General features: G+C 39.9%; 1 protein-coding gene across 2 annotated transcripts in view; it reads left to right on the top strand.

Annotated features, from left to right (window-relative positions):
* Nucleotides 1-19,265, top strand: part of LOC149208703 (sphingosine kinase 2-like) — a 181,794-nt gene that overhangs the window by 96,460 nt on the left and 66,069 nt on the right. Inside the window, exon 9 of one of the 2 annotated variants that reach the window (XM_089396155.1) lies at nt 16,025-16,147. The exons of the other annotated variant lie outside the window; for it this stretch is intronic. Coding sequence (XP_089252281.1) covers nt 16,025-16,147 — 123 coding nt within the window. The remainder of the gene's footprint in view (nt 1-16,024; nt 16,148-19,265) is intronic. 2 annotated transcript variants of the gene reach the window in all.

Consider the following 19,265-nt stretch of genomic DNA (forward strand, 5'->3'; position numbering starts at 1 on the left):
CTCTGGCCTAGCGTTAGCCCAGTGTCACACTGGCTTGGCCTGCATCAGACTCTGGAGGCACTGCATCAGCCCTTTGGCCCTTTGCGTCACCCATGCTGGCACTCTGAGGCACTGCGCAGCTCCTAGCTACCTCTGCGTGAGCCCTGGCTGGCTCTGCGTGAACCCTTGGCTGCTTCTGCGTCCCTTTCTCTGGCTACTGTACTGATCCTCCCGGTGCTATCTCTGCCTCTCTGCTTCTGTATTCAACTTTCTCAACAAATCCAGCCCCAGAAAGTCGAAATCTTGATCTCTTGGTGTGTTCTCCAAGTGACCCTCAACCCCCCTCTTATACTTTTCTCGTTGAAAAATCAACAGTTGAGATTAAGTCCCTAATCAACGGCTAAGATTAGATCTGGCTTGATCCATGACTTTTGGACCATTCTAACACAGTTTTATATTAATTCACATTAATATTTTATTTTCCCTAAGTTTAGACTTAGGAACTCCATTAAAAATATTAATTATTTTAATATATCCCAAACTGTTTAGAATCTGCCCAAACCCTTTCTAGGTATTGGAGATCTCATGTGCCTTAGCCTCTCCACCAATTTTCGTGGCTAGAGCACATCCGCTGCTACCCCAAATCAACAGTTACACTTAGCTTACAAGTACAACTTTGGTGATCAATGATGATAAATGTTATATATTGAATTTTGAAAGCTTGAAACTTTAAGATTGATGAATCATGAGACTTAATATCTTGTATGTTACTAACTTGTGGACGTGGTTGATGAAGACTACAACTTCTAGATGATTGATGTTATATGGTTCAATCTATGTTTTTATGCTTTTCATATCTAATTCATCATTTTACATGCTTTTGTTGACATATATGCATCAAAATATAAAAACATATATATTATATAAAAATTTGCTCCCCGATTCGCTCCCAAACTAGGAGCTTTTGAAAATGTCGCTTTTGCTCTCGCTCCCCGTTTTCGCTCCCGCTTCCAAGTAGCCTTGAGCTCTGATATGGCTACAAGATACAATACATATTATCTTAGAAGAAGGGCTAATATTTTAGAATAAATGGCAAGTTTCATGTAACTCATGCTTTTGGCTACCAGAGGCCAAGCAAAACTATAAACAAGTCTGCCAGAAGTCTGAATTTTGATGCTTGGAATATAAGGTATTATCATCACTCACTTTGCTTACAGTGATTTCGTTTGGGTTCTTAGACTTCAACTATGATCATTACATTGCCTTGTCAATGAGTATGATTGACTTGTATTAAAGTTGTTTCACAAGAGATTGTGATATGCTACTTAGTCAGATTATAGGACTATGTCAAAAGTTTGATCTATTGCCTCACATCAAAGGATCCTCGGAGAAAACATTAAGGGCAATGTCAGCTATGATGACAATTAAAGGAGTCTTTTACCTACGAGTTGAGTGATGTGATTCACAGTGACCTTCAATCATGCTCATATTGTTAATTTCACCCTTAATCTGTAGCATGAAAATTATCTTAATTTGGATTGTGGCTCAAACCAAGACAAGGCTAGTTAAGGAAATATATACAAGTATATCGAACCTGTGCCCTTATTTGAAGATGTTGCTTTGTATATGTTTAGAAGCAAGATGTTTTGAAAACTCTTGAAGCATCAATGCTATTTGTTGAACCTTCCACTATTAAGAAAAAGGCCCTGAAAGATGCATTGCATTTACGCCTAATATTGATTATGCTAGGGTGTTTGGATACTAAAGCATGAGACATATTTTGAAAATATGAAATATGGATGCTCAACCCTATAATCTACTCTTTGCAATGACAAAGGATCACTGTCACTAATATACATTTGAAGAAAGCACTCTTTGATGAATCAAGTTCGTTGGATATGACAAAGAGGCCGAGTCCTCTTTTCAAGTCTAAAGACCAAAGTCCTCTCAAGTAAGATAGGTCATTTGCAGAACTTGATAAACCCTTATTATTTCTACTACTATGATAAAGGATAAGCTCTTGGGTTGAAAAAGTCAAAATCAATGTTCAATTGAGAATACATATTTGTGAGAGTATCATTGCAAGTAATGCTGAAGCAATGACCAAGTATGCTCTCTTGAGAAAGATATCTCACATTTATTGGAGATCCTTAATATTTGCCTAAGTTTGATATATCCTTGATTGTTTGCTGAGATATGGAAAAGAGAATTGACACATTACAAAGTCTAATGTACTTGCAAGAGGTGTAAAATGAATCTAGGGTTTATCTTAGAAGACTAAAAGTCTTGGATGTAAAAGTAGTAGGGTTTGAAAAACCCTAGATCTGGACCTAGATTAATGTTTCCATTGAAATAAGAAACCCTAGCCCTGGCAAGGATGGAATGACATCATGCTGATGATGAGGACAAGGTTGATAAATTTGCAAGTTGGATGCAAGAAGGCTAAGATCAAGAGGGAGCTGGCATTTCCCTATAATTCTCAAAAGATAAGTATTTTATATCATTCTTCTTTGATTATTACTATTGTTGTTGCTTTACCCTTTTCTTAGCTATAATTGTTCTTGCATGGCCTCCTAGTGAGGATTGCAAGTACATAGTAAAGGCTATCTAGACTTTGGCAGCAGATGGAAGTAGTGGTAGAATAAAGCAAAGCGTGTGACAAGCGGACTTTCTCAAAATCAATGATGTGTATTGTACTACATGAGATCCAAGTTCAAAGGGAGCAAGCAGATTAACAAGTTTGAAGTAAACCTTGATTGTCCCAAAGATAGATCTAAAAGATCTATTGTGCAGTAGATGGCTGCATAGACAAGTATAAAGTGAGAGTTAAGGATATAAGGCTCTCCCAGAAAGAGGGAGAGGATCATAACAAGATGTTTGCTTCAATTGTTAGGTACACTTCTATTAGAATTATTATCATTGCTTTGAAAATTGCACCAGGTGGATGTAGAGATCGTTTTTCTCAATTGAGTAATTGAGGAAGAAGAAATGTACATAGAGCTACCTTAGGGCTTTGAGGTACATGAGAAGAAGCCTCATGATTGAAGAAGGCTTTGTACGATCAAAAGCAAACATGTTGGGCTTGGTATTTTTGGATTGATGGATCAAGGTTAATCTTATATGACTTGTCTCTAACGGAAGCAAAGGACTCATGTGTCAGAGGGAGCAACTGTGGTAGAAATAATTGCTTTTGTAACATAGAGAGCAACCAGAGAGCCTTGTTTTAGCTTCAGAGGAAGTTGATCCCTGATGTTGAGATGATGAACTGTCATTGACGTTGTCAGGCTAGATAACTGATATGCTAGAAAGCAACAGTGGCAAAGGGAGTAACCATGATTTCCATAATAGAAGTTGTTTTCAGAAAGAGCACCTAGTTAGGGCAACCAAAAAGTATTTGATCAACATATGGTTGAGCCAAGCTATGAAGCTCAACATGTGTTGAAGTACCAACAAGGTACAGTTGGTTATGACACCTAATTATGGTTTGAGATATTTCTCAAATAGTGAAGTACAACTACAAGAATTCATAGATTCAAATTGAGCAGAGAATGCAGAAGAAAGAAAGAGTTCATTAGGATATTGCTTTAGTTTGGGCTTTGTGATGATTTCTTGAATGAGCAGGAACCAAACATATGTTTCACTCAGTGTTGCAGAGGTCGTATATATTGCAACTTGGTTGGCAAGTTGAGAAGTAGTATGGCTTCAAAAGCTACTTGCAAGATTGTTCTGATCAGGTGTAGGTGACGAGTATGATGACAGGTCAAAGCACAGTGAGATCTAGTAATGAGACATGGTACAGAAGGAAGTAGTGTGGCTTCAGTACTATTCTACAGTTAAGCAGATTGCTAACAAAGCTTCTGTCCCTGGATGAAGTCTCTATACTTCGAGGATAAGCTTGGAATGCTTGAACACGTCTCTCTCAGCAAGAGTGAGTGATGAAATTACAACATCTAGGACAATGATTCTCCCTAGGTTAGGTTGACTAGGACCAGGGAAAATGGTCCAGAGTGATAGCAGCAGGGACAAACATTCTCCCCGTGTCAAGTATAACTGGAATTAGGGAGATTGGTCCAACAGAGGACAATCATTCTTCTTGTATCAAGTATATCGACTAGAATTAGGAAGAATGGTCCTAGAGGCCCAAAATCACTTAGTTGAGTGGGTGCCTTTCAACATCAGGCTCAAAGCTCTCCAGAGAGGTTGAGTGAGCACATTTAGCATTAGTCTTGGAATTACTCAGGTAGAGTGTGGCCTTTGGAGATTCACCATGTGTCAAAGATATTGATCGGAATGATTGTGAGCCAAGACTAGTCTGTATACGATGTGTCAGATAGACTTTCATTGTGGTGACTAGTTGATACTAATGATGTACTATGCCTCAGGAGTATCGACCAGGATTATGGTGAGGATTAACCATAGGTTAGAGATATTGACCAAAATTATGGTAACTTCTTGATGCTGATGATTTACCATGTGTCATAGTTGTTGACCAAGATTATGATAATTGGATGATGCTTATGCTGATGATTTACCACGTGTCACAATTGTTGACCAGGATTATGGTAATTGAATGATGCTAATGCTAATCATGATATCCCAAAAATGATATCTAATATAATGCACTGCGTAAATCCCCCATACTTAAATTCAAAAAGAGTCAAGGGATCTCTACTTGAATGGTTCATGAGGCACAATACTTGCTAAGGTTTTGCAAATGGGGTAGCAAGCTAAGTGGGCTTGATTGTGGGGAAAAACTCCACAGTTAAGCGCGCTTGAGCCAGAGGAGTTCTGGGATGGGTGACCTCCTGGGAAGTCCTGGTTACCGGGTGCAAGCCCCGGAAGTGATGATTGATGCTATGTGATTCGTTCTCCACATTTCACTAGTTTCAATCCCACTTCTTCACCCCTGTGAGCATCACCCGATGCAATGAGTGCTAAGTGAACTATTCAAAAATCATGAGAAATTAGTTAGTTACGACTACCTCTCATGGAAATGGTCATACGTTTGAATGACTTACTTAACGCAGTTGAATCCCAAAAATGATATCTAATCATGAATTGTTATAATCTTTTCGAAGAGAAAATTTTCAAATTGAGAACTAACCATTTAAATTATTTATTTATATTTTTTAACCCTAACTTTTTATATATATATATATGATTATTAATAAATAAATTAATAAATTACTTGAAATTATTCTCGTCCTTAACAACATATTATTATATATGTAGTATATTATTAAATAATTTAAATAAATAAGTAAATTATCTTCTTAAACTAACCTCTAAAAGTATATTTTTTTTTTTTTTTTTAACTTTAATATATATATATATTAATAATTAATAATTAATTTTTTAAAACTAACCATTAAAAATATTTTTTGTATTAATATTAAAAATAATAATAATATTAAATTAATGAATAATATTTTGACCTGGTTCCTAAGGTCAAAAGTAGCCGTTGGAGTCTCTGCTCAGACTATTTAACATGCTAAGCTGGATCTGTTTCTTCAACTTGTCCTGACGATGAACCACACTTGTTGGTTCGAAACACGTCGACAAAGGTCTTTCTATATGTGATTTACGCCAAAGCTCTTCTTATAACTGTTATGGATCACAGAAGTCTCAATTCAACAACTTATGGATAGTCATTATGAATACCTCCCTAGCTAAGAGGGAATGTTGAATTTTGTAGCTATGTTTGATCTTCATATGTAATGTTCCTTCTCATTAAAATCAGCTAAGGGAGATTTACAATTTTGCAATTTTGGGATGAATACAATTTTGGTGCCAAAACTTAGAAAAGATGGGTGGAAAAAGGGAAATTTGATGGATAGTGGGGGCCAATCCAAGCGAATACGCACCCCTTGGAGAAATTCGACTTAGAGGAGAGAGGAGGTTCGATGGGGTGGAGCCCACAAGGACCAAGAGAGAAACAAACTATAAATAAGAGGTGAGGCTCTCATTTTGTGGCTTTTGACAAATTGACAATTGAACTAAAGTTCTCTTAAGCTACTTAGCCAAGACAACACAATGTTGTTCAACACAAGGGGATTCCATACAGAAATCTCCACTCTACCTTCGATGGACTTTGAGTGCCATCCCTAGGGGAGCTTCATTCACCTTTAGCAAGCTACTTCTCGAGCTATGGCAGAAGTTTGAACAACCAGTCTAGTCAGTGAAGGACGCAGTTAGAGAAATTCGCACCATTTGGAGGAGCTACATTTGAGGAGGAGAAATTCTGAGCTTTCAATGGCATATTGGCCTAGTGGTTCGCTGGAGATTTTGGGTGGTTGCATAGCTAGAAAGTGGGGAAATTCTATAGGTGGAATTTGTGGCTTTAGGACTTGCATAGGGGCCATTCTAGACAAATTTGCGGGGGCTTGAAGGAAGAGAATTTTGCTGTGAGGAGGGCTGGAGTTGGAAGGGATATTTTGGAGAGAGATTTCTGGGAGTTTGAGAAGGTTTCTTGGTGGAATTGGGGGGCACTTACAACTATTTTCTAAAAGTGTGTATGGCCTGTCTCACTGGGCAATTGACACTATTTTGTGGGTCAACAGTTGCTTGGGAGTTGAGCCATTTTCATTTTGGGTTTTGCTGAGTAATTTTTGGAGAAGCTACAACTGCAATTTCAGGGAGTTCTGGGCACTACAGAGGGACATTCTTATCATTCTTAGTGTAGCTGCAGCTGCAATTTCCTGGGCCTGCGTAGAGGGATGTGGAGCAGAGGGTTCCATCTCTTGGGGACATTTCTATCACCTAGGTTTTGCTTCAACTTTCTTATGCAAGCCCAAGTGCACCTATTCCATGCTATATGTACTCCATTCAACTCGTGGTTCTAGTTTTTGTGTGGTGACTTGTATACTATGTTTGTGCTTATTTTCTCTACTGTTGTCTAGTGCATGCTTCTGTTATACGCTTAATATTTCCATTAGGAATATTACAATGGTATCAGAGCATGTTCTTGGCTAGTGTGGGGAGATAAAAGAAGCTAATGCGACCCAGGTACCAAGGAGTTGTTTTCCAGAGGGGCTGAGGCAGGGGAAGAGGTAGAGGACGTGGTAGAGAAGGAGGGAAGACCCATTTTCAAATACTGAGTTGGATAATTTCATAGAGCACATGGGGAACCAAGAGGGTCTTGAGCAACCTAGGTGAGGGGGCTAGGATCAAATTTTGGAGGAACTCCTGAGGAGTTGAGACAGGGCCAACTCATGATGCATATGATGTAGTGGGTGATGGGCTTACACGTGAACAACAAACAAGAGCTAGAACCTCAAGGTGATGTGGGTTCCAAAGCAAGGTTAAGAAGCCACACGCATGAGCATACATTTCAACTTTCACCAATGGTAGGAGACCCGATATAAGAGGAATCACAATAATGGATGTGTCAATGAGAGGATAAAGGGTGATTCCCAAGGCCTATTCGTATAAGATACTCAATTGTGTGGCTTTCTTGCTTGGAATGCAAGGTGATAGGCTGTCTATGAAGGGCTAAGAGGATTCTCGACGCTAGGGTTTGGGAATGTCTCTTGTAAAGATGATTCCTAGTCCTAGAAATCCTTATGGAGACTTGGTCTTTATGTTATCTCTTCGGAGTTGGAGTTGTAAAGTTGCGGGACCACGCAAGACCAAGTGGACCTAAAATTAGGTCAAGGGTATGGAGTTGATCAACCAAAGAGGGGCTTGACCTAATTAGGGAAGAGAAGAGGATCAAAGGACACGTTTTCTTTTGAGATCTGGATGCAATGATCCTAATGAGGTCACTAACTTGAAATCAACCTAGGGCAAGAAATGGCCTTTTGGCTAGGGCTTGCTATATCTTGGGATTCCACCGTCGGAATTGCTTGAAATTTTTAGGACCTCTTAAGAAAACTACAACGCAGTAGTGGACCAATTTTCAAGGGTTTTGGATGGATACAAATGATTTCGTGTGATACCCTAGGAGACCTTATGGGGTTTAGGCCTAGATTTGGAAGAAATGAAGAAAAGAAATGTTATTTTGACCACCGAAGGGATACGAGGATCAATGCCTTATTGTTGGGCTTAATGGAGTCAAGATACAAATAGATCATGAAATTTCGTGAGCTAAGGAGCCCTGATTGATTTGTGCTAGCCTCTCCAAGGGTAGCGATTAGATCAATAGAGATTTATACTTCAAATTTGCGAAGGAGGCAGTTTCGAGGTCTTTAACCTAAGAGGTGCCTTTAGGAACATTCACCCAATTCCTCAAAGGTCAACGCACACATTTAAACACGTATTCAAGGTCCCAAAAGAATTTCACATTACATTTAACCCATACAAGAATAAAGATAACAATATACATGCAGTTAACCAGTATGATAACAAGAATAGCATCAAAATTTCAACTTACATGAGGGAGAGTATATCCATTTATCAACTTTGCGTTAGAGAAGCTTCAAAGACAATAGCGAAATCCAAACACCATAGTGCATCAAGAAAAGCTCCAAAAATTCATCCCAGCAAAAAGTGCGAAAATCTCATAAGAGATACTAATCCAACCCAAGAGATGATGATGAAAATAAATCATCTCGCTTCTATCCTCTAAGGGATTCAAATGGCCTAATTTGGACTAATAATGGCCCTAAAATAAAATAATGTGCATAATAACAATACTTTTGGTGACAAGCCCACCAAAATAGCTCAATAAAACAAGAATAAGCCTCTCAAGAGGACAGAATGATCAATATAGTGAGTTGTTGGGCCTTTGAGGAGGCCTAATGAAGTCCTAGGGGTGCCATGATGTAAAATTGTGCTCCAAACATAGTGGACAAAGGGTTGGAACCTTATTTTCCATGCAAGAACCTGTGGTGCTCCCAAGTGGGTGTGCAGGCACAAGGATATCCTCATGAGTGTCCAAGTGGATCGGAAATGCTTGTAGACCATTTGTAAGGGCTAGGATGATGACAAAATCTCTCCCTCTACTGCGGGAGACATCCTATGGACCCTGGAACATCTACCAAGTGTATGGTACATGTGTGGAGTCGACTGGGCATGGTGAACTAGGTGCATCATCCTCATCCAAAAGGTGGAACATGAGCAGTGAACGAGTGGTGCTGGTGATCCATATGTTGAGAATTCAATAGGGCAATGAATGTGTTAATTCTCTTTAACTTAATAACTGTTTGTGTTACCTTTTCTCTTATTATCTTTGATCCTTATTATTATAATGTGAAATACATCAAACAACTACCAAAACAATAAGAATAGTGACACAATTATAGGTTGCAAGCTAGGGCCAAAACCCCTCCTCTTGAGGGGAAAACCCTTAAATCTCTTCTCTTCTTATAGATCCTTCAATTGACGAATACCATGACCTAGTGACTCAGACAAATACCCTCCAAGATCAAGTTCCACTTGGCCTCCTTCGACCTCCTACTACAGATCCAAAGTTTTGTCCCCCGACAACTGTTGCTGCCCCTCGTGTGGACTTTGATCTTCTTCGTATGGCCTCTTCTTCCCTTCACTTGCCTTTCTTTGTGACTGGGGCTAGTGAGACACCCTAAGCGACCTCCGCTTGACTTATTTTCTCTCCTTCCAAGATCGAACCAAAGATAACCCTTGCGCAGAAAAACCCTAGCTTCGACTTGCACATGGGAGAGAGAACTAGCCCAAGCACTTCGAATTTTCTTTGACCTCTCCTTCGTCCTTCTTCTTCGACTTCTTCTATCCTCTTCGCATAGAATGAGTGATGAGTGAGATAATTATAATGGAGGACAAGTTCCTCTCTATTTATAGGGCGCTTCAAGGGTAGACGTGGCCCTTCATGTAGGCTGACTTGATCTTGGAGGGCATTTCGACACTTTAAAGACAAAGACAATTTTTTCTTTACAAGATTCAATGTGCCCATAGGGTCTTCAATATATGACAATGACTCTTAGACCTAGGACAAGCCCTAGAAGCACTCAATGGGTGCTTGACCTATAAAATAAAAGAACTTGAGAATGAAACCCATGCTCCAATAATAATAGTTTCTTTTCATTTTATAATTTACAAGAAGACATTTTATACTTATGAAGACCGAACCTAGTTATACATTTTTCAACACTCCCTCTTAACTAGGGAGGTATTCATAAGAGGTACATGGTCATTCTCAGTCTGAAGAGATCTCATAAAAAGAGGCGGATTGGTAACCCATTTGTCTAGCATCATGTTTAACCAACATTGTCACATAGCAAGGCCTTGACTAACAACTTGATCCCCACGATCAGAGCACAATGCTGGTGAGACAAATGATTTATAGACACCATAGTCATTGTCTCTCAAGGTACATACCCCAACCGAGTGTTCACGGGGTATGACCTTCTTTGGACTATTCTTTATCTTGGATAGCTAGTCCCCAAAGAATATCGGTCCACGACAACCCTTGTCTTGACTGCCCTACCACATTCGCAAAGAGTATCGAATGCCTGATGGTTACCCAATCCTCTATTCTTTCTTCCCAAGTGAAGACAAGAATGTTGTGTCTATCTCTCCCTCTCAATTAGGGAGGATACATCAGCCAAACCAAGCTTGTCTCTCAAGTACGCAAACTTCTTGTTCGGAAGTGATTTTTTCAATATGTCAGCTACTTGCTCATCAATGGAGATATATTGTAGCTGCAACACTCCATTTTGCACTAACTCTCGAATATAGTGATACTTGTTGTTTATATGCTTTGTCTTTCCATGAAACATTGGATCTTCAGACAAACGTATACAACTGGTGTTATCACAAAGTATCACTATAGGGTTCATCGTTCCTCTAAATAGGTTGGATAGTAGCTTCCTCAACCATATTGATTCTCTGCTTACTTCACAGGCTGCAACATATTCAACCTCAACACTACTCAAAGCAACTTTGTCTTGCTTTCTGCTCATCCATGAGACCATGGAGGATCCCAAACTGAAACATCCTCCTGTAGTGCTTCTTCCATCTTGCTCACTGCCTCCCCAGTCAGAATCTGTATATCCAATCAGTTGGACATCATTCCTTCTATCATACTTTAGAGAGTAGTGGATGGTTCCTCGCAAATATCTCAAAATATGTTTTACTGTTAGCCAATGATCATGCTTCAGCTCTACTTGGAATTGACTGAGAACATTTACTGCAAAGCATATGTCTGGTCGAGTATTCACCAAGTACATCAATGAACAAATAATTTTCCTATACTTGGAAGGATCCACAGGGCTTGATTTTGAACTCCCTAGTCTTTTCAAGTTTGTGATCATCGGAGTGGTCATAGGTTTGCAATCCATCATGTCAAACCTTTTTAGCATCTTGATCACGTACTTTCCTTGACCCAAGTAAACTTCATTGGGTCCTTGCCAGACTTCTAGTCCCAAATAGTAATGCATCAGCCCAAGATCTTTCATGTCAAATTCTGCTGTTAGTTGCTTCTTACATTCTTCAATTTGACCTTCTACACCTGTCAAGACAAGACCACCTACATATAGAAGAATGATTACAGGTTCTCCATCTACAACCTTAATATAAAGGTTTGAATCAACAAAATTTTTTGTGAAGCCTATTCTTTGCAGGTATGCATCCATTCTAGCATACCATGCCCTTGGTGCTTGCTTGAGGCCATATAATGCTTTCTTCAATGTGCAAACATATGCCTTCCTATCTAACTTCGAATCCCAAGGGTTGCGCTATATAGGCTTCTTCATCTATTGTACCATTCAGAAATGCAGTCTTGACATCCATTTGGTGGATGTTCCATCCCATCGATGCTACCAAAGAGACTAATGATTGAGTTGTTGTATATCTTGCCGTCAGAGCAAATGTTTCTTCATAGTCGATGCATTCAAGTTGAGAGAAGCCCCTAGCCACAAATCTTGCTTTATACTTATCTATACTTCCATCTGCCGCATGTTTGATCTTAATGTGTTGGAATTTCTAAGTCTGACCCGTTAGAAACTCTTCATGCACTTTACTGATTTATTCCTACCAACTTGTTTTGTTAATTAACAAGTTATTTACCATGTAAATACTGGAAATAAATACAAATACATGCTCAACACATTACAGATCATCAACTAAAGGAAATAGAAACAAGCACACAAGTGACACCGTTGTTTTTGGACTAATGTCCCCAGAAAAACCCAATGTGGGAAAACCGGTGCAACTATTTGAGGGTTTGATTTATTAAGTAGTTTCAGAATACAATATGGGTGCCAAATCTGGCTCACCCAACTGAGAAAAATCTCGGCAATAACACCTCTCTATTCGGAAGCAAATATTCTGAAACCTTAGATAAACACTCCGGCAGCTCCACAGCTCCAATCTGCCCCATGAAACCCCAGCGTTAGCTCTCCCGCAGTTTCGGCTTCTGCCCTCTACGCCAGCTTTCTCGGCTGTTCCAGCAATTCCTGGTAGTTTTGGCTGTTCCCGGCAGTTCCGGCTTCTGCCCTCTGCGTCAGCTTTCCCGACAGTTCACGGTAGTTTCGGATGTTCCCGACAGTTCCGGCTTCTACCCTCTGCGTCAGCTTTCCCGACTGTTCATGACAGTTTCGGCTTTTCTTGGTAGTTCCATCTTCTGCTCTCTATGTCAGCTTTCCTGGCAGTTCCGGCAGTTCCTGGCAGTTCAGACTGTTCCCGGTAGTTTTGGCTTTTGCCCTCTGTGTTAGCTTTCCTAATCGCTGCGCTGATCCTCCCGGCAATATCTCTGCCTCTCTACTTCTGTATTCACTGCCCCTCAGTTGCAACTCCAGATCACTCTCTCAACTTTCTCAGCAAACCCAACCCTAGAAAGTTGAAATCTTGATTTCTTGGTGTGTTCTCCAAGTGACCCTCAAGCCTCCTCTTATACTTTTCTTGTTGATAGATCAACAGCCGAGATTAAGTCCCTAAACAATGACTAAGATTAGATCTGGCTTGATCCACGACTTTTGGACCATTCTAACACAGTTTTATATTAATTCACATTAATATTTTAATTTCCCTAAGTTTAGACTTAAGTATTCCATTAAAAATATTATTTATTTTAATGTCTCCCAAACTGTTTATAACCCGCCCAAACCCTTTCTGGGTATTGGAGATCTCATGTGCCTTAATCTCTCCACCAAATTTCGTGGCTAGAGCGCATCTGATGCTACCCCAAATCAACTTAGCGAGGACTGTGTTTTAGCAATACTCCTCACTGAGTATTACTCTGATCATCCGACATCGGTCCTTGATGTTAGGCTTGGCTGCCCATCATCTGTATTGCTACATCCCGTACTGCCACCCATGGCTTTACCACTGCCACCATTGCATCTGTACGACAACTCCCTCTGCATCCGTGCTGCTACCCATGGCCCTGCCACTACGACTGCTACGTCTGCACTACATCCCCTCTCATCATGCTGCCCATAGCACCGCCACTGCTAACTGCTGCACTGCAACACAGTTACTGAGAAGTAAGTAACTAATCTCCCAAATTTGACATCTTTGTTAGGCTAGAGACACTCCTGATGCTGAAGCTCCCTCTGTCGCCGACAAGTGCTCCCTCTTTGACCTCTGCGCTACTGCAACAACTCCCTGCATCTCGCACCGTTACACACCTCTCTGTGCCATCCTGCATTGGTGCGACACTCCCGTGCCTCTCGCACTGTTGCAGCCTGCTAGCCTCGCACTGTCCTGGGAATCCTGCATTGTAGCTCTCTCTGCCACTCCATCCTCATCCATCTCTATTGACATCGCTAGTACTGTGACTCCTCTTAGGGGCTCCCGTAGCAAGGTCTAATCCAAGAGGATGGGTACCTCGAGGATCCTTCCTCTCATTGCCTGTAGTCCTGGGTACCTCGAGGATCCTTCCTCTCATCGCCTGTAGTCCTCCTGACTACAACTCGATGTCTCCCCACTTCTTCTGAAGTGGCACATGAGCACTCATGGCACATAGAACAGACAGGATCCTGGGCTTCCAGATGATAGTTGGATGCCTCATTCGACCTGTCCTGATCCCTCAGTCCATTCATGGCCATCTCTTGGCTCTTCTTGTCGACTCCTCCGAGTCTCTTTACTTCCCGCCTGGAAGTTCTCTGTTCGACTCCTGCTGAGTCTACTTCCCGTCTAGAAGTTCTCTGTTCGACTCCTGCTGAGTCTAGTTCTCGTCTGGAAGTTCTCTATTCGACTCCTGCTGAGTCTCTCTACTTCCTACCTGGAAGTTCTCGGTTCGACTCCTACTGAGTCTCTCTACTTCTCGTCTAGAAGTTCTCTTCTGGACTCCCTCTGAGTCTCGATTTCCCACCTGGAAATCCTTTTGCCAATGTCAAGTTGCCCCTCTCTGATCATTTGTGCAACAACAACATTGATCTGGAATTCCTTGGCTAGAAATCTGCTTCGACAACAACTCCCTCTACCTTGGCCTTGCCCTGTTAGGTACTGTTCTGACTACAGTACCTCACCAGCTCCACTCTGCAACTTACCCACAACCTCCTAAACCCCAACAAACTGAAGGTTAGAGCTCCTAGGCTCTGCGCAATCTCGACACCAGCAAATCAGCTTCAATAATAATAATTCATTTTATAATTTACAAGAATATATTTCATACCTATGAAGACCAAGCCTAGTTACACATTTTTCAACACCATGAAGTACTCTTTGTTATGGTGGAGGCCCATGGCTCTCAACGTTCACCCTACAAGTGCCAATGTGGCCCTCTGGAGGGCAGATTTCACTATATGGTCTAGCAGGAGCAGTGCAAATTGGCATGCTTGGGACAGATTCGTGATACTTGGGGTTCACCTATGGTATACATACAGGGGTCAGAGATGAAGACCAGATGGGCTCTAGCAAGGAGTAGTGCTACGCAGCGACAACCCATGAGATGTGGGAGTTGTGTACCTCTAGTATGGTTATGGGAACCAGGGGTTCAGTTTATGTCGGGGACACTCCATTACTTAGTGAGTACGGTTGGGATAGCTGATGATCCGGTTCATTATCAGGTTGACACATTGGGGATCACCAAGGCCTTCATCATATGGCGAGGCAGTTGGGTGTTTAGGATTAGGGCCTGTTGATTTGGGGTAGCATCAGATGTGCTCTAGCCACGAAATTTGGTGGAGAGTTTGGAGCACATGAGATCTCCAATACCCAGAAAGGGTTTGGAAAGATTCTAAACAGATCAGGAGATATTAAAATAATTAATAATTTTTAATGTAGTCCCTAATAATTAACAATGAGAACAATCGCATAAGCTGCAATTTTGAGATAAATTGTTAAATTGCATTCACTGCACCGCTATATTGTATTATGTATATGCTGGAATATAAAATTGGTGAAGAGTGGGAAGCTATGACTTGTCTCCCAAATATTAAGTATAAAATTAGGTGAGTGATCATCTTTGACCAAGTCACCTATGGAATTTAATTCAATAAGGTAGGTGAGATATAAAGATACAAAATGACAAATATAATACATAATGGATTGAGTTGACAAAGACTTGTTCTCATCCAAGTGGTAGGAAGGTTGGTGATTTAGAGATCTTGGTCATTTTGATCCTGAGATTTGTTGATGATGCTCACCTTGTTATGAATGTTGACCATTTAGTCCAACAAAAGTTCAAGTTGACTACGGCCTATTTCCTGCCAAAGATCCTCTCGGCATGAATGCTAAGAATGCATATTTAAAATATTAGAAAGAAATAAAAGATCAAGGCCAATTGGAAAACAATATATGAAAATTGTTTTATGTTGAGGTCTCACCTAATTAGTTTCATGTTTATGCTTAGAAAAGTGGTTTCATGTTCTTTCTAGATTTGTTGTCAAGGATTAACTTCTTTTTGCTTGGGATGTGATTGTGCTTTGACATATTTATGCCATCTCAGGAAGCAAAATATTCCTTTTCCTATGGAAAGTAGCTAAGCTTTCTGCATTGAATTTTCTGTGTTGTCTTCTATCTACATTGTTGATACAGTATAGTCCTTTCAATCAGTAACCAAAGAAAGAGTGACAAAAGACACTGTACATTTAATGAGCTGTTTGTTGTGTCATAATTAAAAATATAAACTGATATTGTATCTATAAAACAGTGTAATACTCATTTCTCATGTACTATTTTGCAGTTCTCTGATGGCTATCTAGACTTAGTAATTGTTAACGAATGTCCTAAGTGGTCACTCCTGAACTTGCTCCTGAAGTTGAAAGATGGAGGTCATGTTGAATCAAGACATGTTCAGTATATAAAGGTGAGTCTAAATATTTATAATGCACACCAAATATTATAACTATAGAATAAGGAAAATATAAAAGAGTCAATAATTTTAAATTTTCTACATGAATGTGAGCTTATATCCTAAGTACAGTTGTTTTCTCACTATAATAGAAGTTATATTTGGCTAAAAAGGCATCTCTGTTATGACCAATATCTTGAATTGGGTAATAACCACATTGGTTCCATTCTGTGGATATTATTTTTGTAGACTAGCTGCTACTCTATTTGATATTATATAAAAAAAATTAGTCATTTCATGCTGTGACCAGCACTCCAGGGTAATTGGTTTACAGATGTCAAAATTTCTAGAAAAACTGTCCAGAATATGGTCTCCCCTAGTGAGGATTGCAACAGTGCCTAAAAATAACATCTGAACATATAGGTAAAACCAATGTTGCACGACTCGTACTCGTATAAGATTCGGCGAGGCATCGACTCGTCTACTCGTATAAGACTCGGGAACGACCCTTATAAGACTCGTATAAGACTCGTCAAAATACAAAAAAGAACTTAAAATGTGGTAAATTTTAAGCACAAAATATAAACTGATGACAATTCCAATCCCTATAAGTTATAAAAACCACAATATATGCAATAATTCATCACATCATTTCATATATATAAAAGTACAACATAACATATTCAATTTTTGTAAGCAAAACATTTAGACACTGAATAAGAAAAGGACTCATGATTCCATAATTAAAATAAAAAATGTCAGCGAGCTCAAAATTCAAATACATATGTCATAAATGATAAATGATTGTCTCATAATAATCTTGTGTCTCATCACTCAAGGACGACTACGCCTACAATAAGCCCTCGCGGAGCTAGTGCTAACATCAGAAGGCTGAAGCAACTGTGAGGCAGGTGTATTTGGAGTCTCCATTTGAGATGGAAAACTAGAGAGATCCTCAGTCTCTTCATCAAGCCAACTCAAATCAGGGGCTTCCTCCACAACCCAATCAGACTCTAAATCAATAGTATCCAATAAAATTGGATCTGTATCATTTGGTTGCACTTGTTTTGTCAGCTTTTGAAGGTTGTAGTAGATGAAAACCAATTTCTCCAACCTCCCATGCTCCAACTTGTTTCTCTTTTTGCTGTGGATGTGCTCAAACACTGACCAATTGCGCTCACAAGAAGAAGCACTGCAAGGTTGACTCAAAACTCTGATGGCGAATTCTTGTAATTGTGGTGCCTTAGTGCCACAATCTATCCACCAATGAGCTGTAAAAAAATAACAAAAAAGATTATTAGTTTGCAACGCCAAACATATAAAAGAGAACTAGCAAAATTACAAGCTAAGTTCTAACAATTTGCACTTACAAGGCATTTTCTAACTAGGTTCATGAAGCCTACTTGAAGCTTAGTCTGATTCGGTGAAGCCTCCTTTAGCCTCCTCCAACAGCTCCTTCACGCTCCTTTAGCTTCACTCTCACTCACACAAATTAGCCAAACACTCAAATGACAAGTGAATGAGAAATAGAAGGGAGAGAGGTGCTTATAAAGTTTTTTTCCCTCCAATTTCCCTTTTCCTCCACCTCATCTCCAAAAAAGAAAAAGAAAAAATAAAAAAAAAATCGAATTTTTGGACAGTTTAAACGTTTTGCTGCCCAAAGGGTCTTATAGGGGTCTTGTATTAAACCCACGGGTCTTATAAGGGTAAGAGGGTCTAGTACTAAACCCGAGGGGTAAGGGTAAAGACCGAGGGTTTGATGAAGTTTACCCGTCCGCCCTTATGACCCGTTCTTACCCGCGGGTTTTATAGGGGTGGTGCTTCACAGGTTAAAACTCCATAGGAACATCTTAAGTCAACTAACACAAAACATACAAGCAAGAAGACCTGGAATAGATGCTATCACCTGTCAGTCTTTGGCTTCCTTATCCAAATCTACACAGAGGTAGATTGGCTGAGACGTTGTGCATTGCTCTGCTTGAGCTGTGCATGTCCTTGCTACTTCTTCTGTAGTATGTTCTTCATCCTGATTCCCGATCCACTGTAACAATTTCTACACCCCAGATGGCTTTGATGATGGCCTCATATTCTTTATCCATTTGATTTAGCTTGGTTAAAATCTATTGTTGCTGTTGTCCTCATTCTTCCACAACCTGAGCAATAAAGTATTTGTTAAACTGGCACAAATCTAGCAATTTCATGTGCTTGTTCTCCTACTTCTGGAGAAGCTTGTCTCTGAGACCCAATTCACAAATTCCTCATCAATCTGCTTTGTAGAGTTTCGCCTCCTTTTTCCTCTGACCAACTTTTCAATGTGTTCACCCTCTTCTTTGATAGGGTAGTAAAGTGCCGATGCTACCTGTTAGCTGTTTCCTTAGCTTTAGCTTGGGCTCTTGTCATTTTCTTCTCTGTCCCTGACACTTTCAATTTCTTTCAAGCCTTTTGCCTGCCATGCTTAGCCCCCAGTTGACCGTCTTCAGCCTTGGTCACCTGCTTAGGCGCCATCTTCCAAGTCTTAGATTTGAGTGTGGGCTCAACCTAGAGGACAAGTAAGCTTCCCAGGGACTGAAACTTATACCCAGGGAACTCCAACCACTTAGAACACTCCTGAGAATGAAGAAGGGTAGAGAGTGGGGATAAAACCACCTAGAGAAGAGGAAGCCCAACTGGGGCAGAAGACGAACAGAACACTGAGATTCAGACTGAAGCCACCTTAACTAAACCCAGAAAAATGCCACCAGAAAAGTCTACTTACAAGTTGATTTTCTCGCCTGGTGGAGTAGAGGGTTCGGTGTTGCTATCCTCCATAACTCCTACAAAATTCCAATGTCACATTTATCGTTATGGGCAATTTATCACCAGAGGTCTAAAATTTAAATAATTGGCAATATTGAAAAAAATATTAGAAATTATCAAGAAACTTAAAAAAATACAATTTTTTAACTTTTGAAGCAGCGTCAGCACAAAAAAACATGTTACTTCATTAATATGAAAATAAAGTTGATATATAAAAGATGTATAAGATGTCAAGTGATATATCAGATATCAATGATGAAATATGATAATTTGTCTTGTGTCATAAGTTATGACAAGAGGATACAAAATCATATCAAAAACAAGAATAAATGTATCT

Source organism: Pinus tabuliformis, chromosome 1_2 (genome assembly GCF_031772625.1).
Source record: "Pinus tabuliformis cultivar Carrire ecotype Pingquan chromosome 1_2, CPIR1, whole genome shotgun sequence".
NCBI lineage: Eukaryota > Viridiplantae > Streptophyta > Pinopsida > Pinales > Pinaceae > Pinus > Pinus tabuliformis.